At 38.1% G+C, this 27,507-nt stretch overlaps 2 protein-coding genes across 3 annotated transcripts; one reads left to right on the plus strand and one right to left on the minus strand.

Moving 5' to 3' along the window:
* Window positions 1–983: 983 nt before the first annotated feature.
* Window positions 984–5,032, minus strand: LOC131707056 (suppressor APC domain-containing protein 2-like). Of its 2 annotated transcripts, none has more exons than XM_059009123.1 (4): window positions 4,866–5,032; window positions 4,600–4,740; window positions 3,896–3,976; window positions 984–2,163 (listed from the first exon to the last, which is right to left on the minus strand). In XM_059009123.1, the coding sequence occupies exons 1-4, from the start codon at window positions 4,950–4,952 to the stop codon at window positions 2,044–2,046; spliced, it is 429 nt and encodes a 142-aa protein (XP_058865106.1). In that variant the 5' UTR covers window positions 4,953–5,032; the 3' UTR covers window positions 984–2,043. The 2 variants fall into 2 exon arrangements, with proteins under 2 accessions (XP_058865106.1, XP_058865105.1); XM_059009122.1 differs by having other exon boundaries at window positions 3,821–3,976.
* Window positions 5,033–13,806: 8,774 nt separating this feature from the next.
* On the plus strand, window positions 13,807–26,902 carry LOC117433638 (uncharacterized). Its single transcript, XM_059009346.1, has 8 exons — window positions 13,807–14,057; window positions 17,494–18,220; window positions 19,622–19,704; window positions 21,647–21,940; window positions 22,731–22,979; window positions 23,952–24,008; window positions 25,113–25,198; window positions 25,523–26,902. The coding sequence occupies exons 3-7, from the start codon at window positions 19,632–19,634 to the stop codon at window positions 25,175–25,177; spliced, it is 738 nt and encodes a 245-aa protein (XP_058865329.1). The 5' UTR covers window positions 13,807–14,057; window positions 17,494–18,220; window positions 19,622–19,631; the 3' UTR covers window positions 25,178–25,198; window positions 25,523–26,902.
* The last annotated feature ends 605 nt before the right edge of the window (window positions 26,903–27,507 follow it).

A 27,507-nucleotide genomic window follows, 5' to 3' on the forward strand; every position in this document is an offset into this window, starting at 1 on the left:
GTGTACATACAAAATCTACATAGCAACTGGTAGTCCATGACAGATACAATATACGGGTATATGGATAATGACTGAAACTACTTCAGGTGGAAGGGTTAATTAGTTCAAGAACTTGCACTTCTATATACTTCTAGTGCAGGGATCTCCAACCCTGGTCCTGGAGAGCCCCAATCCTGCAGGTTTTATAGGTGTCTTTATGTCATCAAGGACTAAAGATCTGGAACACTTGTTATTCTTGACTAATTAAGCCAATAATTGGCTCGGTTGAAATGAAAACCAGAAGACCCTGTAGCTCTCTAGTGTGAAGCTGAACAGTAGCGAATCCCTGGGTGCTCTTACTACCATATTAAAACCTAGCGTGTAAACTCAGTTGGACTGCAATTTGCTCTTACAATTCATACGTCTCTCTCTCTCTCTCGGTTCTATTTATGGTGATAGCCTGACAGTCACAGATAGAGGGAGGAAGGAAGTGTTATAGATTGTAACACATACAAAGCTGATAAGCCCAAAGAACCATTTGACCAAATACACTTAAGTATACTCACTTTACAGTAAACATATAATAATAATAATAATAATAATAATAATAATAATAATAATAATAATAATAATAATAATTTAGGTTAGTTTCTGTAACATATTGAATGCAAAATAAAATATATTGAAGATGAGTAATTGAGAAACAAACACATTATAGAATTGCAGTAATCGTTTGAATTGGCTATGTGGTGTCATAGCCATGGCGATATCTCAGGGCATCGACAAAGTTGTTTTGGTTACACTTTACATTAAATATCTCTCATTACTGTGTACACATCATTACAATGTTATTTTGCACAGTTATAATGTACACATTTGTATCAGAAAAGAGTTGGTTAGAGTGAGGGCTAGGGTTAGGGTAAGGATAGGGTTACATCATGCAACAACAACACACACACACACACACACACACACACACACACACACCCTGGTGTGCCAAACTGCTTACTGTGATCCATTGAAGATTTCTTTCTATCAGATTGTTTGTATCAGAATATATTCTATATTGTATTAGAATCAGCTTTATTGCAGAATAACAGGATGTGGAACCCAAATGAAAATGAATGATACAGAGATTCTACTTATCAAAAGATGTCACACAGATTATATAACTAGCAATAAACAAAACACAGTAAACTACAACGTATTGTGTGCCAATGATATAGGATAGATTGTGTGGTAAATGCAGCTATACCAGACTTATCAGACCCACTGTCTGTCTGTACTGTGCAATACTTATTCTAAATACAAGTTGCTATTGCTGGTAATGCGAGCCTCAGTTTCTTCAGGGTAATACAAATGTATTTCGTCAAACTTTTTTTGTCAAACAAAAGGCAATTCCAGAATAACACTAATGACTCAGTGAGATGCAGTCAGTCACAGACACAGTTTCCCTAAAATTGATTTGGTGTTCTTCCTTTTTACCCTTCGCAGTTCATCATGAGTAAGGCTGTGTTTTTTTCACAGTTATTATAGATTTCATGCTTATTGACGCACTACCATGAAGAGCTGGCAGCACTCCTTTAATTTGTGTTAAATAATATACCATAGCATTCATTTAAAGGGGGACCAGTGATAATGGGGCCAGTGCTAAGGATATAGAAGAACTAGACTTTTTAGCCTAAGTTAAAAAATGAATAGAACACAAATCACCTGTATGCAAGATATTCTGAGGGGGAACAATTACATATTTCTACCACATCAAGGTGCGAGGTTACTTTTGACAATCTAAACAGGCAAACAAACAGGGGTACAGGCTATCTGAATGCATTGCACTGTGAATAATGTAAAACCTAATGTGCTCCAAAGTGTTAAAGTGAACCCGGGAGCCATATGGTCACCTTGAAATACAGACTGAAGGGTTTTTCTTTCAGTTATCATTTTACCTTATTATTTATTTATTAAAAATTCCATGGAATGAAAAAAAAAAGAACTGGCAGTGGAGAAACAAGATGCTGTCTTTCAAACACAGGAAATGCAACAACAACTGCTCTGGAACATCCTTCAGTTGATTGTGTGACCCCTGTGGGCGGGGCTAACGGCTCTGAGGTCATCCAGCTGTTTTAAGAGGTCGCGCCTTTCCCCTTCCAGATGTGAAATCCGCTGACTTTTCTCGTTAACTTCCTGTGGGGAAAATTATTTAAAAAAACAAAACTATAAAAATGACCACACACATTAAATGATGTAGCATGTCCATCTACACTATAAAACCTGTTTGTAAAACTGAATTTCATCTCGATACAGTATCAAACTGGAGCGGCCAATGTAACAGGGCGGAGGCTGGGCGTGAACGGGCGCCCCCGCGTACCGCATGCCAGCGTCTTAATCCCAATGCAAAAGAGCCAGGCTCCTCAGCATTCCTGTTTTAAGAGCTTTTAACCTCATCTTATGTCACCAACAGGATAGAATCCGTAATGGCAGTGTAGCACACAACCTTGCCCGTCATACCTACAGTACATACCAGTGGTTATATCCGCAGTCTGAGATCTAGCCACACTTTAACACACAAAGTTCAAAGATCTGCCATATGTATCACATTTGTTTTTTTGTTTTGTTTTTTTCTTTAGCCACTCTGTGAGATGAAAATCCCTTAAATAGGAATTTATTTTTCAATTAATTTGACCCTGAAATTAAAAATAACCCCTAAATGTAATTAACTGTAAAGAAGCTGGCTACCAGTACTTTACATTTTGTGAGGCAGCGCAGTCATTTCGAGTATGTGACAAGGCTCCTACTGTCTGTATCCATCCAATATATGGGGTGCTGGAACCTTGCCCGACCAATCACATTGCTTGTTTCACATTCCATTGCCAGCCCTGGATTATATATATATATATATATATATATATATATATATATATATATATATATATATATATATATATATATTGTAATGGAGTGGGCTTTCTTATTAAAGATATAGAGGCTTTAGGACCCTGGGGATTAGGAGAGGACACTCCATCTTGGTAACACTGAAGTAACAGGAGGCCATTTTGCTAAAGGCCTCCTAATTGGGTTAAATTATTTGTTAATTGTTTTGGCAGTGGGTGTGATTGGGGTAAATTAGAGCCAGCTGCCCACACTTATGACTGTGGGGCATATAAACCTCACAGTTGGTTAATTCAGGGCTGTCAGGTTGGAGAAGGCAGTCAGGTAAAGTGAGTACTGTGTGTACTGGATTGTAGGTTTGGGTCGGTAAGCAGCTTAGCTGCCCGACGCTCAGTCAGGGACTGTATTGAGTTTAGGAAGTACTCCTGAGAGGAGTTAGGTTTTGTTTTGCTTATTGTGTTTGGCTGTAATTGCAAATAAAGATACAGGCACTGTCCTGTTTAACTGATAACAAAGTGTGAAACTGCTTTATTTTGTATCAGAATACGGGGCTGGTAAGAGCGGACACCTGGAACAGTAAATACAGAGTGCTGACTTTATCACAATATATATATATATATATATATATATATATATATATATATATATATATATTCATTTAAATCTTTTTATGATTGCAAAAATCATAAAAAGGTAAGGAAACAGTAAAAAAAAAAACAGAAACTGTTACTTGAAGATACTTGCTCTTTAAACTTGATAGTCTGTTAACATGATCCCTTTTTGATGTGCAGTTAACAGGTATGTACATTCTGCACCAACCCAGGTCATATTTCTTCATTTTAAACTGTGAAGCTCATTTTAAAAGGTTTACACTGACACCAACGATAACTATTCCCTGTCGATCACTCTCACAGATACACATGCAAGCTACATTTCTGCATTATCTTCTGACCTGTCTCAGTAATCTGTTCTGTTCTTTAAGGAAATTGAAAACTTGCTGGTGACAATCCGGTTGCTTATGGCTTACGGAATCAGACATCAAGTCTTCAAGGCAGTGATTCACTTCCTGGATTCGAGACTTGAGGAAGAAATCCTCGACAACATCATCCTGAAAAGAAATACAGCCATGGATGAAGCCTGATATCTCTGCCATAAGAGTCTGGAAAGGTTGTATTCATATAGATATATTTATTTCACTCAAGACCATTTTTCCTGTAAACAGCAACATTAATCAATATTAGAAAACATTAGAAACTTTCATCCACCAATCAAGAAGTTGCAATGCAGAGCACTACCACACAGCGGAACTTAGATAGAACTTCTATCTGCAGAAAAGTTAAACAGGAGTGAAAGAGGGCGGAGCCTGGGTGCAAACCAGTGACCAACCACAACGTAAGGGAGCATCTTAATCACTATGCAAACGATTCAGGCTCGTCTGCATTTGTGGTTATAGAGCTTTCAATCTCATCTCATCTCACCTACAGGGGGCAGTCCATAACAGCAGTGACTCACACAACACTGCCCTTTACAGAAGCAAAGCCAATACTGAAATCTGTAGAGATTTCAAATATTTAAAATAAGAACAAAACCACTGTTTACCTGCTTCTTAACTGCCATTTTAATCAACAAATGGCAAAATAATAATAATAATAATAATAATAATAACCAGTGTTTTATTGCTTAAAAATACTCCAAGGCTTCCCCAAATCACAATTCTGAACTCAGACTCACAGTGTCTTCTGTGCCAATACACTGCTGTCTTTCCTTCAGATCGGCGATCTGCTGGCAGTACCAGAAACGAGCCCGGTCCAAAACACTCAGCCCATTGCACAAACAGTCCTTCTCCTGCTCCAGACCCTTCAGTCTCTTCAGCTGCAAAAAGAGAGAGAGAGAGTCATACAGTACATGCTGCCATTATAGGCCCCTGAGTTCATTACAGACAGACAGCTAGAGGCTGACAGGTAGATAAAAAGCCATGCAGACAGGTCCGTCCCTACCCAAAGGAAGAATCGCAGTGCATCGCTGCTCCAAGGGCTGTTTTCAAGGGGGATGATCACAACTGTATAAGAGGCTGTGCACGCCATGAGAATCAAAAGAGAGGGTGAGAGAGAGAGCGAGAGAGTGAGGGGAGGGGAGAGGAGGGCAGAGGCTCTGCTGTGAAAGATTCCACATGGCTCTGCGATAGGAATGTTATTGACAAGGCAAAGCTGACAACTCAGGGAAAGAACGCAATAGAGGGAAAGGAATTGCTGCATGTGTTCTGTTCTTCTTTAAATGGGTTTATTGGTTATGCTATACTGAAAGCACATTTAGCTACGAATGCCATTTGAATACAGTCAGACCTGCTTAATATTACTTCTGTTAATCACAATCTGCTTGTTATCACCACATTGAAGCCTGAATATAATGGGAGCCAACGGGGACGCGGTTCTGATAATATAGGTTGTTCTCATACTAGCAAGCACATTTATCACTTATAACTTATTTTGTCAGTGTTGTTGGTAAATTAAGTTCACTGTGTATTGTCTCTGTTTTTGCTGAGTTCCTTTGAAGCAATATCAAAAGCCACAAACCCACAGGCACACATACATACACATGAAAAGACAGACAGACACAGGCACACACAGTACTCACACCCCTCACCTTCTCCCAATTCCTTGTGTTCCTCGCTGTGTGTTGTGTGGGGTTGTCTTGGTAAAGCTGTGCTGGAGGCAATGAGCTGAGAGTGACAGGCTGTCTCCAAGTCCTCTCACTGACCCATCCCTCAACTCCTATATACAGACCACAGACATATCAGAGGAAGATCAGAAATGTATTGATCACAGCACAGGACCTACAGTACAATCCCACACATGTCTTAAGGTAAGCAAACATACAATAAAAACAGCAAACCTAAGTTACAGATACACACTGCGAAAGCTAATTTCTTACACACCTGCCAATAAATGAAAAGGGTTAGAAATGTATTATTTAGAAAATATACATGGAAAATATAAAATTTCAGACACACTTTTAAACTGAGGGAACACAAAGCCACTTTGTGTTTTGGAACTTGGTTTCAGGAGACTAGGTTTCAGGCCACAGCATGGCACAGCAGGGAGACTTGGGGGTTTGATACAGCAAAGTTGCCTCAAACTAGGTCTCCTGGAACCAGGTTTCAAGCCACTGGTCCTGAAAAAGTTTAAGAGCTTAAGAGCTTGTCTGACACTTATATTTTTTGAATAATACATTGCTAACATTTTTAAGAAATTAGCTTTCAGGGTGTGTATATGTAACATCTTTCCCCTGGTAGATTACAGAGGTTATCTGTACAGTGGCTATAGTTTCAGAGGGCAGTGAAATGATAGCTACCCCACCTACAGTAGTGCCCATTTTTTAAATGTGTTTTTTTTTTAATATATTTCTATAATCTTAAAACAAGCTTGATTGTATCAGAACATTTGATTTTTTAAAATAGAAAATTCACAAATAAAGAGTACAAATATATGACTCATCTGTTTTGGATAATGATACAATGGCCTGTCTGCAAATCAACAGAGGACGTGGAGAGCTGCAGGCTGCAGATTTCATTAATGGAGACAAGATGTCAATACAGACAGTGCATGGCGTTCATTTTAGTGTCACAACGTTTTAGTTCTGCATCAAAAGACAACTCTCTGGGGGTCTAAGTGTCATAGACCAACAGAAACGAATTCACTAGCCTCTCTTGCCTTTTACATCTGTAGGCTTGGGATCCAATGTGGGGTTCTGAGCACATCAAGAACAGGGTTTTTCAAACTGGTCAGGTGTAATTTCTCTTGTCCATAACTCCGTAAATTAAAATCCATAAATCTGTTATTGCTAACTGTAATTAAAAAAAAGAAAAGAAAAAAGACTACATACATTGTCATTTAGTTTTGAAATGTGTCTCCACCTTTAAAAACTCTACACTGATATTGGTGTTTTTGTGTGTTCTTTCTGCAATCCCTCATTTAATTTGCTCAATCTCTATAAATTACCTGGAAGATACTAACAGGAACCATTTCACTGGTTAAGCAGGAGTAATTTGATACTGTGTCCTTAAGTATCTGAAATATAGCTTTCTACTCGGATGGAACATGAATTTCACATGAATTTCATTGGAAAATTATCCCATGCACCCCAGATTACTCTAAATGGAAAACAGAACTGCATGCTTGAGGCTTCTATATGCTTTTGACACCAACTCCGGTCATTAACCTAAAAGGCTCCTAGCCTCAGCTTCAGCCCTGACCTTGTGCTTTTGGCTTTGGTCTTGTTCATTATAGATCCTGGTCTTGAATCCTGTACTGGCCCAAGGCAGCTACAATGGGATGAGGCTGCCATTGATAGAATAGTCCCATAGCATTCTAACTATACCCTTGTAATGATGTGGTCTGCCAGTAGTTCTACTAGCCAGGGGTTTTTTTTACACATTAGAATTAGATCTCAATGTGATTTTTTTAGACTGAACTGTAAGGGTATGTATGATCCAATCCCTCTGTCTGTTTCGGTCTCTCCATCTCTTAATCCCCATGTTGCCCTTTAATCAAATGTAAGAGAACCAGGGAGACTTTTAATTAGGAAGTGAAGAGATTGGATACTAATGCCTGCTTACACATGTTGTCGCTGTAGAGCAGGGAAGCACAACTAAAGTGTAGACAAATACAAAAAAAAAGTTTAAACCAGTATGTATTTTATGTAAAATAAACCACCAAGCATATAGAATATTAACCTAGCCCAACAGACTAGACCCACAAACCTACACCACGAAAACATGCCCCATCATACACAAGGGACACAATTGTCAGTTGTAGAGGACAGAATGGCAGACAGGGGTGTTGAGGTCAGGATGTGGTGGCTTCTCTCTCTCTCTCTCTCTCTCTCTCTCTCTCTCTCTCTCTCTCTCTCTCTCTCTCTCTCTCTCTCTCTCTCTCTCTCTCTCTCTCTCTCTCTCTCTCTCTCTCTCTCTCTCTCTCTCTCTCTAACAAATACTCAGGTAAGAAAACAACCCAAGACTAAAAAAACCCCAGCCCACCCCTGTCAGTTATAACTCACCATGTATGTCCACCTTGTATGCATGTGTCCATTTCTCCTCTTCAGGTGGTTCTTCCTGTCATTCTTTAGTGTTCCTTGGTAAGCATCTCCCACTTCTGCCTTCAAAAGGTCTCTTGTTTACTAACCCCAGTCCCTTCTCATCGAAATCATCATTTCTCACAACCACAGACCTCCCGTTTTCATCAGCCTGACCCCTTCCTGACATGACACTCCTCTTAGGAACCCCTGCAAAAGGGTATCTAGGTCCCTTGCCAACAACCATTCTAGGGAGGACAGACTCCTTAGCAACACAGGCTGAAGCAGAATCATTCACATTTGTATTATCATCATCATCATCATAAAATCCCTGTCTATTTGCTCTGCCCTGGCTAAGGGACTCAGAAACCTTAGAGTTGAACCCTGTAATATTTTTAGCTTCCTCTTTGCTAAAACCATACCAATGAGCTTGAAGAAAACCACACCCAATCTCATATGTTTCTGAAGAGCCTAGCTCCATAACTTTAGAAACAACACACCTATTCTTTATTCCATTGTCCCTAGAAATGCCTAAATCCTTACTACCTCCCTCCCACCGAAACCCATTTCCGTTATCCACTCTTTCCATCAAACCTCTCCCCTTAGCCCCATATTCTTTAGGATAGCTTATATCCCTAACTCCTTCCTCTGTGACAAACCCAGATCCATTATCTTCTCCCTCTTCAAGAAAACCACACCCCTTGCCCCCTTCTTCGTCAATAAAACCACAAATCTTTGTCCTATATCCTTTTAAAGCAGAAACCAGTTTGAGAGCTTGCAGGACTTCTTGGTAGAACTCGTCTGTCTGTTGGGGGCCTCCCTGTTCCTCATCTTTGCCTGGGACATCCCAACGCAATTTCGCAAAGAAATACCGTCCCTGTGTTGTCTTCATCCAGTATATCAAAGAGGGTCTTCACACTCTGCAGGAACAACTTTGAAAGACCCAGGCCAGCACAGAGGGGTAAGCTGCAGGAGGCAACAGGACCTGGAGGAGTGATAGAACTAGATGGGGCTGTAGGGTAACTCAAAGGGATATTAGAACTTTGATGGTAAGGGGCAGGGATGCTAAGGGGGTATATAAAGGGGGGGATATGGCACAGAATGGCTGAGGATGGGGCTTTAACAGCCCCTGGACTCTACTCAGACCCCTAACTTATGAATAGATAATCATCTCTTTAAATTTAAGCAAGCGATTTTAACGAAAAGGCTGCAATGAAGTCATTTAACCTAAAAACGAGTTTCTGTGTTTACATTAAAAATGAAATCGTGGGACATTAAATGCTTGTGAGCACCAGGGACAGTGGAAAAAAAGTGCGTGTATCGGCTATACTGTAGCCCTACACTGTTCTGGCAGGTATCTCTAATAATTTAGGATACTTAAGTAAGATAAATAATTGTCTATCAATCTGTTTTCTCCCTGGTGAAATAACCACCTCTGTTTTTTGTAGGTGATAAAATATTTTTTCTGTCATGGGTGGAACAATAACACAAAGCTCAGTTTGATTTGTTATGGACGGCAATGGGTTAATATATATATATATATTTTTGGTGCTGCTGTATTTATTCCTTTATATGAACTGTTTTTTTCATTTTAGTAACAAGATGAAAGGATTTTATTAATGACATTTTATTTAATCAGTATTGTTAAAAAATCACACCACCACAAATCTATCTATTAAAAAAATAATGTTGACAATATGCATTAATATAACAAACATGCATGAAAACAAGCCAACCCTTAATTAATGTAATAAACTACTATAGCAATGCAATGGCTTAGTACTACATGGTTTATTTAGGTTTCCAGAAAGCTTTTGACAAAGTCCCGCATAAAAGACTAATTCTCAAACTGAACGCAGTAGGGATTCAAGGAAATGCATGCACATGGATTAGGGAATGGTTAACATGTAGAAAACAGAAAGTACTGATTAGAGGAGAAACCTCAAAATGGAGCGAGGTAACCAGTGATGTACCACAGGGATCAGTATTAGGTCCTCTGCTATTCCTAATCGACATTAATGACTTAAATTCTGGTATAGGAAGCAAACTTGTTAAATTTGCAGACGACACAAACACTGGCAAACACTGATGCAGCAGTAAAGGTCATCCAAAATGATCTAGACAGCATTCAGAACTGGGCAGACACATGGCAAATGACATTTAATAGAGAAAAGTGTAAAGTACTGCACGCAGGCAATAAAAATGTGCATACTGAAATTGAAGAAGGAATCTATGAAAAAGACCTGGGAGTTTATGTTGACTCAGAAATGTCTTCATCTAGACAATGTGGGGAAGCTATAAAAAAGGCCAACAACATGCTCAGGTATATAGTGAAAGTGCTGAATTTAAATCAAGGGAAGTAATGTTAAAACTTTACAATGCATTAGTAAGACCTCATCTAGAATATTGTGTTCAGTTCTGGTCACCTCGTTACAAAAAGGATATTGCTGCTCTAGAAAGAGTGCAAAGAAGAGCGACTAGAGGCATGTCATATGCAGACACGGTGATCTGATTCAAGCATTCAAAATTCTAAAAGGTATAGATAATGTTGACTTTTTCGATGTGAAAAAAGAAACAAGGACCAGGGGTCACAAGTGGAGATTAGATAAAGAGGCATTCAGATCAGAAAATAGGCATTTTTTTACAAAGGGAATTGTGGGAATCTGGAACCAACTCCCCAGTAATGTTATTGAAGTTGACACCCTGGGATCCTTCAAGAAGCTACTTGATGAGATTCTGTGATCAATAAGCTACTAACAACCAAACGAGCAAGATGGGCCGAATGGCCTCCTCTCGTTTGTAAACTTTCTTATGTTTTTTTTGTTTTTTTAATTTAGTCGTTGCCAATTATTTTTATTATTTTCCGTCAGCCCACCGCATTTTTTCACACTGCACACTCACCATGCAGCCACCCAAGAGCTACAGCGTCGGAGGACAATGCAGCTCTCGGGCAGCTTACAGGCAAGCCCGCAGGCGCCCGGCCAGACTACAGGGGTCGCCGGTGCGCGGTGAGCCAAGGACACCCTGGCCGACCTAACCCTCCCTCCCCCCGGGCGGCGCTCGGCCAATTGAGCGCCGCCCCCTGGAAGCTCCTGTCCTCGGTCGGCAAAGGAACAGCCTGGACTCGAACTCGCAACGTCCAGACTATAGGGCACATCCTGCACTCCACGTGGAGCGTCTTTGCTGGATGCGCCACTCGGGAGCCCAAACTTTCTTATGTTCTTATGTTCTTATGTTCTTATGTTCCACATTACTGTAGCAGTGGCACAAGAACAGCCTGGGATTGGATGAGGCTGCCATTGATAGAATTGAGCCACAATATGCTAACTAATCCCTTCCCAAATTATCTTCAATGGTGATGCAAACAGAAATGGGCTCTACAATGACAATCCAGTGGTCGTGTATTACACTACTTGACAATGATGATGATTATTACTATTATTAATTAGTCATTTAGCAGATGCTTTTATCCAAATCGACTTACAGAGACTAGGGGGGTGAACTACTGCTGCGGAATCACTTACAATAGGAACTCTCTTTTAAGTCCCATCCGAAGGACAAAGCACAAGGAGGTTAAGTGACTTGCTCAGGGTCACACACACAATGAGTCAGTGACTGAGCTGGGATTGAACTGGTAACAAGCCCTTTTCTTTAACCACGGGACCACCAACGATAGCAAAAGGACAGCTACGATGGAATGACTATTTGTAGAATGTTACCACAGCGGCATATTTTGACATACAATTACAATGATATCCAAATAACATTAAAAACAGCTATATCAAGGTCAGATAGGCAGTGTGTTACTGTCTTAGCACTGTGAAATATGTAATACAAATCCATTGGTAAATTACCATTCCTTGTAATGCTGTGATCTGCTATCTAGGGGCTTCTGCAGGGTGAGATAATATAATATAACCCCAATGCAGTTTTTCAATCAAAGAAGATCAACTGAATGTTATTTTAACGCTTTTGTCTTATTCTTCGGGAGTCTGAAATGGGTCTTGCTTTACTGGTCAGCAGGGGCAGGGGTGATTGATGAGTACAGGACATCCAGTTCAGTGTCCTTGGTCCGAGGTTGGGCACTTTTCTTCTCAAGATCCTGTAGGGTTGCATAGTGGAGTTCTGGTTCTTCCTCCTCAGGTTCACGCTGATACAAAGAATTTAAAGAATTTTCAGTAACATTTTACATTAAGTGTCTCTGATTACTGTGTATTTACATAGCAGTTATTTAGCAAATACATGTGCAACTTACAATGTTATTATGCATAGTTATAATGTACTAAACCTGTAAATCTTTCTGCATGATATTTGTATCAGAAAAGGGTTAGGGTTAGGGTTAGGGTTAGGGTTATAGCATACGCCAAAATATATACATTAAGTACATTGTAACTATGCATAATAACATTGTAATTATGTGTAAGTAAACATGTATTAACTAAGTAACTACTATGTAATAATCACAGTAATTAGAGACAATGTAAAGTGTTACAGAATGTTCTAGCTCACTTTAAAAGCTTGTTTCATTTATTATAACTAGCAAAATGTCAACTGCCCCCTTTAATAGAGCTTTTAAAGCTTCTTTAAAATTGAATTTCTAATACTTATTAGTGCTAGAAAAAATGTTGAAAACACTTCTATTTTTTGCTATGATGTGGGTACAATAATTATTTCAATAAGCAATCTGTTGAAAATACTTTTCCCTCGACGGTCATCAACATTGCAAAATCTAATATACTGATTAAAGAAACGTGAGGATAGATGCATTCATAAATCTTTATAAATTATAATTTAAAAAAAAAAAAATCTCTGTAAAATGTACTGTACCTGGACTGTGTCCTGGTTCTCTGAAGCTGAAAGAAAGAAAACAAGTTTAAAACAACAACAATAATAATAATAATAATAATAATAATAATAATAATAATAATAATAATAATAATAACAGATTTAGGATATTCAAACTTGATTGAGTGGATAAAACGTACAAATCAAACAGTTAATCAAAATGGAAACTTCAAATTTTAAACCACAAAGGTAACTTAGTTACTAACTAAGCAGACACTAACATTGTCAAGGTACTCTGAACTTGTACTTGAATGTACTGTACCAGCAAATTGTGGATTGTACCAGAACTGTACATGCATGTCTATGACAACTGGTTCGAGCGGAAAGGACAGAATATCCATGTATCAGTAATGATGGTCTTACTGTCATTTTCAATCTTCTGCAAAAGGACTTCATTTTTCTGTCTTTTGTCGATAAATTCTGGAAAGAGAGAAAGATAAAGTGCTTAATTTTGAATGGTTTCAATTGTAGCAATTAAAGGATTAAAGGAGTAAAAATAACCAGGCACTTTAAAGGTGTGGTAAAAGAAAATCTAACTGTTCCTCTGGTAGCTGATTCACTCCCGGTGCAGTGACTATTAGAGAAGAACGGATCTACACTCAGCACAGGAAGAGAGTCAAAGTGAAACTGTTGACATGACAGATAGAGCTACAGATAGAGCTAGAGCGAGCTAACAGAGCTAACTGAAGCCAAGAACAGCAGCAGACAGCATCAGGGCACACTGTACTGCTCTGTATCAGGGATAACAGTAAGAATGCCAGATTTGTTAAAGTCTATCTCAAATCAACGAAACACTTGCATCTCAGAGTTCCAGTGACTTCTAGCGAATTTTCTGAGCTGTGTCTGAAAATACGAAAGTGAAAAATATACGGCACCTATTCCTTGGGATCTCTTGTTCTTGAAACTGAGGAAAGCTCCGATCAGGACAGTGAGAATCAGGATAAACGTTCCCATGGATGCTACGGAAAAAGAAAGCGTGGATATCCCTGCAGGGAATAAGAACATGAGAAAAGTTTGGGGAATGAGAAGTTCAGTCAGGAAACTCATGCGCTAGATTATTTATTTAAACACTAGACAGCACGACTGCACTATACATGTTTCACACTGCATTCTATCGCCTTTCGCGGTGCCCCTGCCCATAAATGATCTTGCAGATAAGTGGAGAGGCTAACCATAGGGAAGGCATGAGCCTTAAAAGAAGCCAAAAAAAGCATGTGGAGGCTGGGGGAGGAGGAGGCGGACTCTGGCACACAGCGGGGTCGTAATGGATTGAGGTAATATAAATCCTTTCCTTGATGATCATTGGACATATTGTTGATCAAAGGACAAAAAAGATATTAGCTATTCGATTGATGATTTGATCTGGTATTGGAAGTGCTTAAAATATCCTTGAGATTTAATCTAAGGTTAAAGTGAGTTCCCTACCAGAACCACCTCTTTGCTTAATAGATCCTACTTCTTCTTCACCTGGTAGCCTAGTCTATACATTTACAACTAACTGTGTAAAACCTGTGTTTCCTGATACTGGAAACAAATACTGGATTAATAACTACAAAGAAGGCATTGAGAAGATGGGGAATCACTCTATCTATTTGTGCTGGTCCCAGGATTACCCATAAAAAAGGTTCTTAATGCAATACAGTGGGTATCTTAACTGGAGCATAAATTATTATTATTATTTATTTCTTAGCAGACGCCCTTATCCAGGGCGACTTACAATTGTTACAACATATCACATTATACAGATATCACATTATTTTTACATACAATTACCCATTTATACAGTTGGGTTTTTACTGGAGCAATCTAGGTAAAGTACCTTGCTCAAGGGTACAGCAGCAGTGTCCCCCACTTGGGATTGAACCCACGACCCTCCGGTCAAGAGTCCAGAGCCCTAACCACTACTCCACACTGCTGCCCTAATTGAACAAAACCCTTGAACAAACTGAACAAAATCCTTCTTGAAGGTAACATCATGCAAACCAATGTTACTGTAACTTAGCATGCTACCATATAATCCCTTATAAAAGTTTCCCATAATAAAAACATAGCCAAGTGTTATAAAGCACAGATAATTAATAAAAACATCTGGTTCAAACTTAATCAGCACCATACAGAGACCAAAGAATAAGACATGCATCTATTTGTTAATGCGGACTGAAAGCGAAGAATTGGTAAATACTTTTCTAAGAGAAGCTACAGCATGTGTGTGTTTCAAGACCTACGTATCAAACTGAAGTTTAGGCAAGATTAATGCAATTAATTAGGACTCTTACCGTCCTCCACTGTAGTTTGCGTTTCAGAGGAATTCCTGGCAGTCCCTTCAGAGGAATTCCTGGCAGTCCCTTCAGAGGAAGTCCCATTTAATTCCTGTGGTTTTTGGGTCACAGTTTTGTTCTTATCAGCACCTGAAACTCAAACATTTGACCCGAGTCATTGCAATGCACAGAGGTAAACATCAACAATATGCAGGAGGGGCCGTCCTGAAAATGCCATCCCTGACATGTATTCGGTAATGTAGAAAAGAAAGCTGCGTCTTCTGCATGAGAGTTACGGTCATAATGGGGCAGCACTAGTGAAAGATATCGCAACAGGCCGGAGGCTGGGTGCGAACCGGCGACGCCGCGTACAGCAAGTGAGCGTCTAAATCATTTATCATTGGTACTTCAAAACTACAGCTTCCGAAAGGAGAGCAGTTATATTTCTCAAAGGTAAATTAACTCAAATATTTCCTCTTGGGTAACGCGATACTATTTGTTAGGCAGCATGACCACCACAATATTTGCGCCTCCGTCTGTGAATAAAAAGAAGGGTTCGTCATATTGAGATTTATGAATATTAATGTACCAAGCAGAAACTTTTACACTTCTGACAGTTAGAGAGGCGTGTCAAGTCTGAAATATTAATGACAGAATGGATTAACATCCCTTGTACACCTTGTACCATTTTTATGCTGCATGTTTGTCCATGCTGTTATTAGGGTAAAACGCCAGGTCCTAATAAAATGTCCAGGCAGTGTATACATTTTTGTGATGTTATTCTCAATTGAACCCTATTACAAACAAAAAATGGGAACTGAGAACTGTCAAGCTACACTTCCTGCATTAAAACGTGCACTCTCTTATATCTGACACCTGTTTCCTTTCACCGTTATATCACCTGTTTTAAAATTAGCCCTTCTCTGCTGTTTGTAAAATAAAGAACACATGTCCCGCCCAGACATCCTGCATTGCCAGTTTATTAATATCTTGAAACATACATTTTCTATAGGCTATAAAGAAAAAGTAAGCGTTTTTTATTCTTTGTTTTTCTTAGCTGCAAACCCGTGTTATTCAAGTTAGACACTTAGCTTTAAATTTTGGAAAAAATACATGTATTATATTCATCTTCAATATGGGTTCCGTTTATTAAGAATTCAAATTCTGTACTTGAAAAAAAAAGTATACTTATGCAATACAACGTTAATAAAATGTAAGCTGATGCACAGTGTTGGAGAAGTTACTTTTAAAAAGTTACAATTACAAGTTACTTGAACAAAATTGTAACTTGTTACAGTAACTTACTTCTTTGAAAAAACAGTTACACATAGTTTATATTTTACAGATATATATATATATATATATATATATATATATATATATATATATATATATATATATATATATATATATATATATGGTTTGTCGAGGCTGCAGCTCAAAGTATTCTTTGACTGTCCAGTTATCAAACCCATTAGCTCCCTCCTTGAAATGTAAAGTTTGACTTGCCCTGCTGAAGCGATTTCTGATTTCTACGTTACGCATTAGCCGTAGTTGTTTTTTAAAAAAAATTAACTAAGTATCACATAGAATGTAATTCGTTATTACCACATTCCGCTACACACATTTCCGTAAATGTGTGTACAGATAAATGTTATAAATATGCAACTAACATAAGTGCAGGTTAAGTGCAGCTATAATTTTCCGCGCACTTAAGACATTCTTTATGAATATCACCCTGAATATTCAGCTTGGAAGAATCATACAACACATTGAAACACAATTCTAAATATATCTTCCATTACATTGATTAAGACTTTAGCGGAAACATTTGTAGACTTAGTTCCTCACAGTTTTACTTCAGGGCATATGGTTGAAACTTATGGATGAACAAGGTTCACACAACCCGAGAAGAAACAGACACTTAGATACTTACCATGTCTCTCACATTAAATCTTACCATCTTAAACATTCGTCTGCTTGAGTTTCAAGTTTATGAATTAGATAGTGTTTAAATATAGAAATGGCTTACCATCTACTGAACATTTTGAACATTTTATCAAGGGTATCATTATTACGATGAAAAAAAATATCTCAGCGCACGGTCTCTTCATGGTGTGCTCTCTTTCTGAAGACTTAAACTCTTTCATAGGATTTCCTTTTCAGTACTGTTTATTATTTGTCTTGTGTATTTCCTTTAGTGATTTGACTATGCCATCACCAGTGTTGCATGCATGAGGGATCTTTCTTTCTTTTCTGTGCAATAACACATGGTAAAGTTGCCATAGGTGGTAATGATATGGTATGCAAATCTTCTAGCTAGATTATTTTGTAGGGTAATAATCTCAGATATCAATGCTTGCAGTCCTTGCTTTCTGATCATGTTGCACTCTCATGGTATTTCACCTGGAGAGGGATATTGAGAGATTTAACCTTCTTTTTATTTGTTTAGGTGGCGAATGGGTGGAGAAACAAAAGATGGATTGTTCCAACAAAGCAAGAGAGTAAGGAGGGGGATGAGAATGAATAAAGGCTTGTATACAAAAGTCAACACAGAGACAGAACAACGGTGGAACGAAGGGTTACTAGGCAGAGGAGACTGCGAACTGCAACACTCGTATCCACAGGAGAGAGAGAGAGAGTGATACCGAAACTCAAATTTTTCAACACGCAATACAAAAAGCTTCAATTGCTGAGCACGTTTTAAAACAAACCAGCACTGGAAAATCAAAATGGGCCTACGACCAGAAACGAATACCCCTGAATGAGAAAGATAAAATTCGCGGTTGATATGGTCCCAGATTTCTGGTCGCGGAGGCTGGAGTTGGGCAGGATCCCCCTTATAAAAATATTTAATTGTTGTAAAAACGGAATCATCGTCTTTCGTTGCTTATTTTAAAGACCCCTGGTCCTTTGCATGTTTATTTCTTTTTTCTCTCTCCAGCGTTCCAGTGAAGCTCTCTAATCAGGCCTTGGAAGCCCGGCCGCGCCAACCTCCCTCAACAAAGGTGACTCTGAGCAAGCCGGGGAGACTCTTCATCTTTTCAATTCTATCCTATTTTCAGTTTCCCCTTGGGGGAATGGAACTTCCTTCCCAGGATTGGAGGCTGGTTGGTCTCTGTGAGGGCAGCTCTCCTTCCTCCACGGAGCCTTTGCTCCTGTCCTGTGAAATTTATTAGGTAGGCTACCAGAAGTACTTAGAATGGCATGAACAGATCTTTCATTCAACACAAAATCTCTAAACGTATTCAATGTCAATGTTAACTTAACATTTAGTGTGCGACAAAAATCCATCAAATTAGCATTTTATTTAATATGAACAAATATTTATAGTTATAGCTGGCTAAAAGAAATCTAAGAGACTTACCTGGGCTAGCAGTTTTTAATGAAATCATGTTGAAGCAGTTAACTTTAAGACTGTAGAGTTTAATCTGACTGCTATTTAAATATTCATTAAGGAATGTTTAACGCAATCTCTATACTGGTGGAACCAGCTTTGGGAATTAGAAGACATGTATATTGGAAAAATGTGTCTTGTGTTAATTAGGTGAGGATATATTAACTCATCTCTGTGAACCAGGACTATGGGTTTTAAAATCTTGATTAGTACTCCTTTTAATGAGGTTGTCCACTTCCTATCCAGGTTTTGAGCTCTTAATGCAAAACACACGTTGAAGATGGGAAGGGGGGGGGTTGCATTCCCCCCCCCCCCCCATGTTGCTTCTGTTTAACATTTAATGGGAAATACCAAGGGAGGTAATGTTTTCAACATGGGCTTATTTGGTAACAACCACCTTGAAGCTGAAAATACAAATAATAATGATTGCATTCCTGTTGAAATGCAGCACAGTGTAAATGTATTTAAGTACAAATCCAAGTGTTTTAGTAGTGTTTACTTCTTTACTGCTCTTTTTTAAATTCCAATACTGCGAGCTAAATGTCAGGGTGGGGGTATTTCACAATGCCTGTTTTCTCCTAGGGGTTGCATTATATATTAATTAATTGTTAGGTAATTGAGTGCAGTTAGGTAATTGAGTGCTAATTGGGGAATGGCCAAAAGGGGAGAAATGTACAAAAAGGGGAGAAATCCTTTTTGTTGTGGAGTGGTAGTTTTGGTGAGTTTTTTACCTGTATCTTTGACTACCTGTAGTGAAGGTGAATGCCCAGCGTACAGGTATTTTGTCTTTTTTTTAATCTTTATTCTGGCCCTGGTTATTTGTTCCTGTTTATTGTAATGTTGTCCCTCTGTGGGATTAATAAATGTGTACGTCTCTAATGCTTAAACTGTAGCTCCCTTGTCTGAGTCTCTTTCTTGCCAATAACATCTGAGGCAAAAGCCCACTCATCTGAAATCCTCTTGTTTGTGTTTTAGGAATGCTAATTGAACTATATACATATGTAGCACCCAGAATACACATTTCAAGGCAAAAGCAGAAGTTTATTTATGTTATTAAGGAGTCAGCAATTCCCAGGAGCACTGCTGTGGTGACCAATCGCATGTTTAATATGTCTTGGCCAATCAGTATCTAGCCTGCCAGGAAATGACTGTTCTTATTAAGAGGTTATTGTTCTAATTCCAGGAAGAAGATCATGGACGGGCTGCATGCACAATTGTTTTTTGAGCTTTTACTGATAATTTCAGCGATACATCTTTCACTCAGTGGTAAGATCATTTATTGTTGTTTATGTATGTACAGTAGAGAGCAAACATATTAGAACTTGTGATTGTGCGTATAAAATTCGAACCACTGTAACTGAAAATCTAGGAACATGGTTTAAATAGCCAAATTAGTGATTGTCTAATTTAATTGAAGACTTTAATAAGCCACACATGCAATTCATTTAAAATAGTAAGAGAAAAAGAACACAGAGCCACAAATGGTAAAATGCATGTTGTTGAAGATGTCTAATTGAAGCATAAATGGAACATTTTCACACAGACGAGTGCCTATTGTTTCTATATCGGTGATTACTGATCGGAAATTGAAATTCTCACACTCAGAGGTTTTCCTACAGGTAGGCATATAAAGAAAATAAATGACAAATCTTGGTGTGTTCTAATAAATGTGCACACTACTGCATGTATGTATGTATGTATGTATGCATGCATGTATGTATGTATGTATGTAAGTATGTATGTATGTATGTATGTATGTATGTATGTATGTATGTATGTATGTATGCATGCTTGTATGTATGTATGTATGTAAGTTTTGTATTACCATGGGTTGGGTTTGTTGTTTTGCTATTCAACAACAAAACATTTTTTTTATAATGGTACCAAAAATACAATTTAATCTGACTCAAGGATTACATTGTACTAAATACTAAATACTAAATAACCAAACTACGATAATTGTGTGCAATTGCAAAACACTACAACCAGAATTCAAATGTAATGACATGTACTTTAACCCTAAAGTTATAATACACACTGGTCTAGATCTTAGAGTTTGGTTTAATTGTCTAAAAAAAAACAAAAAACGAGGCGTGCTACATCTTATTGAACTTGCAGTAGAAGACATGCGAGTCATTATTCCTTATTGAGAAAAATAATATGTTTAAAGGCTTAGGGACTATTAAATATTTTAGAGAGGTGATTCTATCCTTAGCTGTAATAAAGTAAAACAAATACAGAAGATACATTCAAGCACTAAAATAGCTTCATTTAAACACTAAGCTAGAGCCATCATTCTAATTTCCTGTTGTGTAACCTAATTTTGTGACAAGCTTCTAAATGGTTTCCTGCAGTAGATGAAGAACAACACACTGTAACCTGACACCAAGCCCCAGGTTTGTGTTGTATAGCCAAGTAGAGTTTGCGATACACAGTTATCATATATTTGTTGCTGCCTAAAAACAATACAGCATTATTTTTATGATTTTTGTGGTGGTGTTTTTTTCCCTGAGAATGAAAACCTACATTGTCAGCTACCACTGAAAATAAATGATCCAGCAGAGAGGGTTACATGTTACACAAGCTAGCTCTCGGTTCCCTTGTGGAAAACCACATTAGTCTGCAAACCAGACATCACAAGAACAAGAATGTCAGTAACGCACATCAGTGACAAAAATCCCCTGCTACTGTAAATTCAAAATTTAAGGATATCTGTTTATAAATAGTATGACTGTATAGGAAATGGTGACGTTAACACTCACAGATAATTAACAATGCAAACTTTCACAGTGTTGTTTTCAGGGCTTGTTCTGTGCTACAGCGACATCAGCCATTTTATATACATTTCCAAACTTACAGTAACTGAATTTTGATGTCGCATTTAAGAGATTTTAAGAAAGATCGTCTTTAGCACACACTGAGGGAACACAAAGCCATTTTGTGGCTTGGAACTCAGTTTCAGGAGACTAGGTTTCAGGCCACTGCATGGCACAACAGGTGAGACTTGGGGTTTGATACAAGAAAGTTGCCTCAAAATAGGTCTCCCCATTCTCCTGGATCCAGGTGTCAAGCCACTGAAAATATGACTTTGTGTCCCCTCAGCTTTAGAGTATTTGAATCTGTGCAGGATGAAAACAGTGGATATTAAAATGTAGGTAAACGTCTATACCCCTTCTATTCCTGATGTGTTTGTAACTTTGGCTCACAGATGACCACAGATACTACGCTTCTGAGGGCAGATCAGTGAGCTTGCCCTGCGGGGGAGTGGAGTCGTCTGCAGGCAGTGTGGTTGAGTGGGTGCAGACCCAGATAGGACATGTAACTCCAAACACCATTCTGACTAGACACCCGGACGGCAGAGTCAGCAAAGGAATTAAAGACACTGGGGGTCGATTCGAGCTCCAGACTGACTCCTCATTGACGATACACAGAGCGGTGCCTGAAGATGCTGGAAGTTACCAATGCAATGGCAACCGGGCTTCAGAGCTGCTATTCCTGACTGGTGAGTCATAGTAGTTGAGAAAGATTGAAACCAAAAAGGGGAACATGAGTAGATGGAAACAAGGTTTTGAAATCCATTTCTCAGCTCTTACTATCATGTGAAATGTAATAACAGTTCCTCTATTAACATTGTTTAAATTGTCTCCTGAAAATTCATAAAGTTTCTCCCTGACTACCCTTGTGATCATTTTGCGATACCTTAAAATACTGAACCGAGAATGAAAACACTTGCCAAAAGTCACAGACAAAATAGAAGACACTTTGAAAAATAAAAGTTGAAGGCCAGTAAAGTATTTTTAGTCATTTTAAATGAGGGTAACAAACATGTTGTCATTTGTTTTTATTTTAATAAAAGTACAATCCCCTGAGCCTACATTAAACAAGCAAACAACAACAAAAAGAAAACAATTATTTGACAATTTATTCAAAAATATAGGTCAGCGCCATATTGGTGAGGTCAGATCATATTAACATTCATGTCCACCAGCCATATACCTTAACAAGATGGCAGCTGTGCTGAGGAGTCTCTGTAGGTTGCTTTGGATAAACATGTCTGCTAAATGACTACAGAAGAAGAAGAAGAAGAAGAAGAAGAAGAAGAAGAAGAAGAAGATAGACCATTGTTGCCACAGAACATAGATCTTCAGAGACATGCTAAGCTTGGCTTTTGATTCCATACTTTTATTAGTTTGTTATAAAGAAAAAAAAACACAAATAAATTATCTAATTCTTTAACAGTGCTGCCTCCAGCCTTTGGTGTTGGCCGTGAATAAAAATCTTTTTTTTCCCAGTGTTTTCAGACCCTAAGGATCCGATGCCTGGAGAATTGGTAATCGTGACTTGTGAATTAAAATGTGCAGTGAACTGTGGGTCCTACACCTTGAGGATGAATGCAGAGGACCAGAGCCATACATCCCAGGATGCACCACTGCAGATGGTGCTTCATGTGAACAAGTCTGATGACGGAGAAATATTCCGATGCAGACTGGATGAAGGAGGGCGAGTAAGAGCAGAAGCTTCATTTCAATTGCAAGTTAAAGGTAAGGCACTGTCCAATCATAGACTTTGGAACTGCAAGATGAATGTGGCTCCTGTAAAGGGCTGTGTTTATCAGTTAAAGAGTAAAGGCCGCTACACACCAGACGTGATGCGATTATTCATCAGGACATAAGATACTTTTGCAGCGACATGACCACACACACACAGACACGATGTGACAGACTGTGATCAAGACTGGTACATATTCTTCAACATGATGTGAAATGATCTCGCACAGTATTCTTCTTGCAATTATGCAAATACTGTTTTTTGTTTTAACAAAGCTAGAGATGATGGTTTTCACAAAGTCCACTTCTTTTAATGATTGGAATGATGGTGGCGTTTGGATCTGGCAACGTTTCGATCAGTTTAATAGAACCCAAGCACTAGATCAGCCTGTGTCTTTGTAGCATAATGCCCACGTGCCATCTAGTGAACAGCTACTGTAGCTATCTTTAGTATTGCAGGTGCACTAGATGGGGTTGGCTTCATCTACTATATAGACACCTGAGTTTCATATCTATGGCTTGCAACAAGAACTGAAGCAATGAGTTTGCAATCATTCTTAGTGGTTATTCTTCTTGTGATATTGTGTGTTGAGGTGGTTTGACAGATTTCTGGAGCTGCTCTTCTGTCTAGCTGCCTGTCAAAGCTATATGTAAAGTAGGCTAAATCTGCCATAGGTTTGGAAAGGGTATAACTGCAGTATAAAAAATTAAAAGGTTTAAAGGATTACAAAATATTTTATTTCAAGACATTTCAAACAAAAGCTCTTCAGATCTGTAGAAAGAAAAGTAGTAATATACATATTTTACTGTACTTTTTAATGCAATATTTAAGTGATTGCAATTACAACCAGGCAGAATAATTTCAAACATCATAAAAAGGGGACAGCACAAGTCATTCTTATTCCAATATTGTTGTTGTAAACCAAATTCCCCCTGTGTCAACCCTAACGGAATATTTTATTTCAGAAGATCATTCTGCTAGAACAAAAGTGATTGGGACGGATGCAGCACATGCAGGGGCAGGTAAATATACATGCTGTCAAGACAGTGTACTAACGATGGATTCACAGAAATACTGTTTTCAACAGTGCTATGAAAGCATCTGATTTCTGACCAGAATATATATAACACAAATTATAAATGATATTGTAAGAAAAAGGGATTTTTTATGAGTTTGTATTTGCTGTCAACGCTGTAACAACGGGCTTCAGCTGAGTCAAAGAAGTGAAAATAAAGAACACTGGAAAAAAAAATAAGATAAAATTAAACAGACCTAACAAAAAATGACCATACAAAAAAATAAATCAAATTCATAATGTATGTTTGTATTCTGTAAGGAAAGTTAATGAAAAGATTCCAAGTACAAAACTAGGATTGAGGGAGCAGCTGTGTGTATGTGGGCAGTGAGTGCTGCTAGAATGTTTTAATGCCTGAGCAATAAACTGAGCAGAACTGACCTCATCTGACCCGTGCAAGCAAGACGTCTGGTCAAAATAAGCCAGCAACTAAGCTCTGCATGCAAAAGGGGTGTAGAGTCTGTATAAAACGGCAGCACTTGGAGGTGCATTTAAGAATCATCAGGATCCTCTATGAACATTGTGTCCGATGCTTCTTCCAGAGATTGGTAACTGATATCATTGCTTAATTTCTGTTAATAACTGGTGGCCTCATTATTGTGTATAATGATTATGCTGTAAACGTGTGACTTTTAATTATTGGAAATTTTTTTTAAAAGTCTGCTTAAACCCTTGTTGTGTGCGCTCCTTCACACACAAATGCGTAAATAGTTTCCTTACAGTTTCATATAGGATAATGTGCGATCTAAGAAATGATGGCGATACATATTAGATCAAATTTACTGGTGACATTTCATTCACCCACTTTATTAGGCCAAGTTGGAGATGACTGTGTACTGACGGAATTCACATAGCAAACATCGTCTGTGCAAGCGTGAATAGGCCAGCATTCTTCACTTTTGTAAAATTAGGAAACAGGATTAGGTAAAGGATAAATCACATAGGTAGGAAGTTTAAAATAGTTTCTAGAAGAGGTAAATGGAAAGGGGAAAATAAATGGTATAACATGGTGCTGAAAACATGTTCGACTTTTTTCTTTTTTTTGTACTAGGTCATTTGAACTTATCTCTGGTGTTTACCCTTCTTGCCGCTGCTGTGGTGATGCTGTTTGAGTAAACCATAAAGGACCAAGATCATGTAAGTGTTAGGAAAATAAAATCCACCACGCAGCATTTGTCATTATTTTACACAAATGGATGTAAATTACAGTTGCACACAAATTGGTCCATTTTCATGTCACCACATTGTTGGTGGTACAGAAGGCATTAAGCCCATTTCAGTGCCTGGGTGAAAGGGGCTTTAGATGATGATGTTAAAAGGCATGACAAACAGGGGTCTCCGAGGTAAGGTAATATTTGTCTTTTCAAGAGCTTAATAAAGTGCATCAGTATCAGCCGGCTGTTAGTGAACTAGTTTGAAATAGTTCCCTATAATCTAATGTCTCTGTTTTCTGTCACTTAGGTGCAGGTTGCAGAATGACATGATATCGCGAAAATGTCTACCAGAAGCCTTAATAGTAATACAGTATTTCATGTTAGATTTCAAAATGTCATTTTTTTTTTTTTTTTCTCTAATTGGTCAGTTTTTCATTATATGGAAAACTACAAAGCGGTATGTAATTCAATATGTTAACGTAACATTGTTCAGCAGGTTTCATTCGACTTTATGGAGCAAAATTAGTTCATTCTATAGGGTGATGCAAAACGTTCGGCCATAGCTGTTCACGTTTCTTTCCTTTCCCAGTTTCTTAGATGTTAAATTTCACCTGGTATTCTGTGCATTTATAACGATGTGTAAAGCGCTTCCAACAGTGATTGTAGCTTTACAGAATATTTTCACAAATCTTGCCTGTTTTGCACATAGCTCTCAAATACAGTTTTGAAAGAAAAACATTATGGAAAACATGTATTTACATTTTAAACTATGCTATTGGGTACCGCAAACAAAAAAACAAAACAGTTCTCTCTCGCCTTACTCACGAGAAATCTGTTACACGTGCACTTCCTAGGTTAATTCAGTTCATGTGTCTGGTGGGTCAGAGCATGTGACTGAATGAAAGCAAGACTAAACGGGAAGCAGCTGGATTGCTAAAGAGAGGAAAGAAACCGTTGAAAGGGTGGGGGCAATTTCACTCTCCAAATTGCAGCACTATCTGTAATCATTCATTTAACCTAGTATAGGACCAGAAATACTGTTTTAAAATGTAAATACATGTGTAACTTTCAAAATTGTAGAGAGTACGAAGAACATGTAACATCTAGGACATTATTTTGCTAACTACAACCACTTTTTAGTTTTAATTATTTTAGATTTATACCTCATTAGATTAAATCTGAGGATTATATTATTATACATTCTTGGCTCAAATTCCCCACACCGCTATCGTACAATTTTGGCTTGGTAACCAAACCACCTCATTTTCCTTTTTAACAACTGAATAAAGTGCATGGAAGTTTGCAAAGTTTCCTTGATCGATTTGAATCTCATTTTATAAGCAAAAGCTTTAATTTAATAAGCAAACCAAAAAAATCTGTCTTCATTTAGACCCCATTCAAATATACACACAGCAAGTTTAATCCGTTACAGTACTTTGTATTTGCAAATATACTAACAGTCATTATCCAAATCTAACTATCCTTTCGCAACTTTATAGACACGCTTCGCTTGGCCCTCTTGACCACCTCTTCCTTGTTTTACTAAACTGCAGGTCAGGATCACACTGTAAAACAGCTCTTTGGGCACGCAAGCTGCATGCATATAGATGTAATATTGTTTTCCCTGTATAATGAATACATTAACAAATAAAACTGTGTTTGCCCCCTGCTGGCTATGCCACTGCAACTAATCTGATTTTACATAATTTATAACTACGTTTTTTTCTTCTCCCAGGTACTTCATAAAAGTACAGTACAAACAATGATGACACTTTCATATTGTGTTGATTACTCTTATTTATTTTTTAATTGAGTGACTTATTTTAACTAAAAGCTCCCAAGTCCAACACAGTTGTTTTCTGGGCTGGAAACACTTCCAAACACTCAATACAGATTCCCTTGCGGTTTAAAAACTACTGGATGTCCAAAGGGTATTATTTTAATTCATAACAGATAGGTAACGACCTGCTGGTGCTTCTTGCGTGCCATTAAAACGTAAGAGATTTGTCACTGGAAGGCAGTCTGGAATTCTGGGAGACCATCTCTGTAACTGGCATAATCCAAGCACAGGCAGCAACAGCAACCACCACAAATGACACCTGACATTTAAAACTACAAAACAGAAGGACTGGCCATACCCTCAGCGGTTTGGGATCCATTCAAGTCAAGTTCAGCAAATACCGAAGATACTAAATGTTTGAAAACTTTTTTTTTTTTTTTTTTTTAAATATAAGATTATTACTCATAGTACCACTATAAATTCTGTGATGTTTTTCATATATTGAAAGCATT

The sequence above is a fragment of the Acipenser ruthenus genome, chromosome 38, assembly GCF_902713425.1.
Source record: "Acipenser ruthenus chromosome 38, fAciRut3.2 maternal haplotype, whole genome shotgun sequence".
NCBI lineage: Eukaryota > Metazoa > Chordata > Actinopteri > Acipenseriformes > Acipenseridae > Acipenser > Acipenser ruthenus.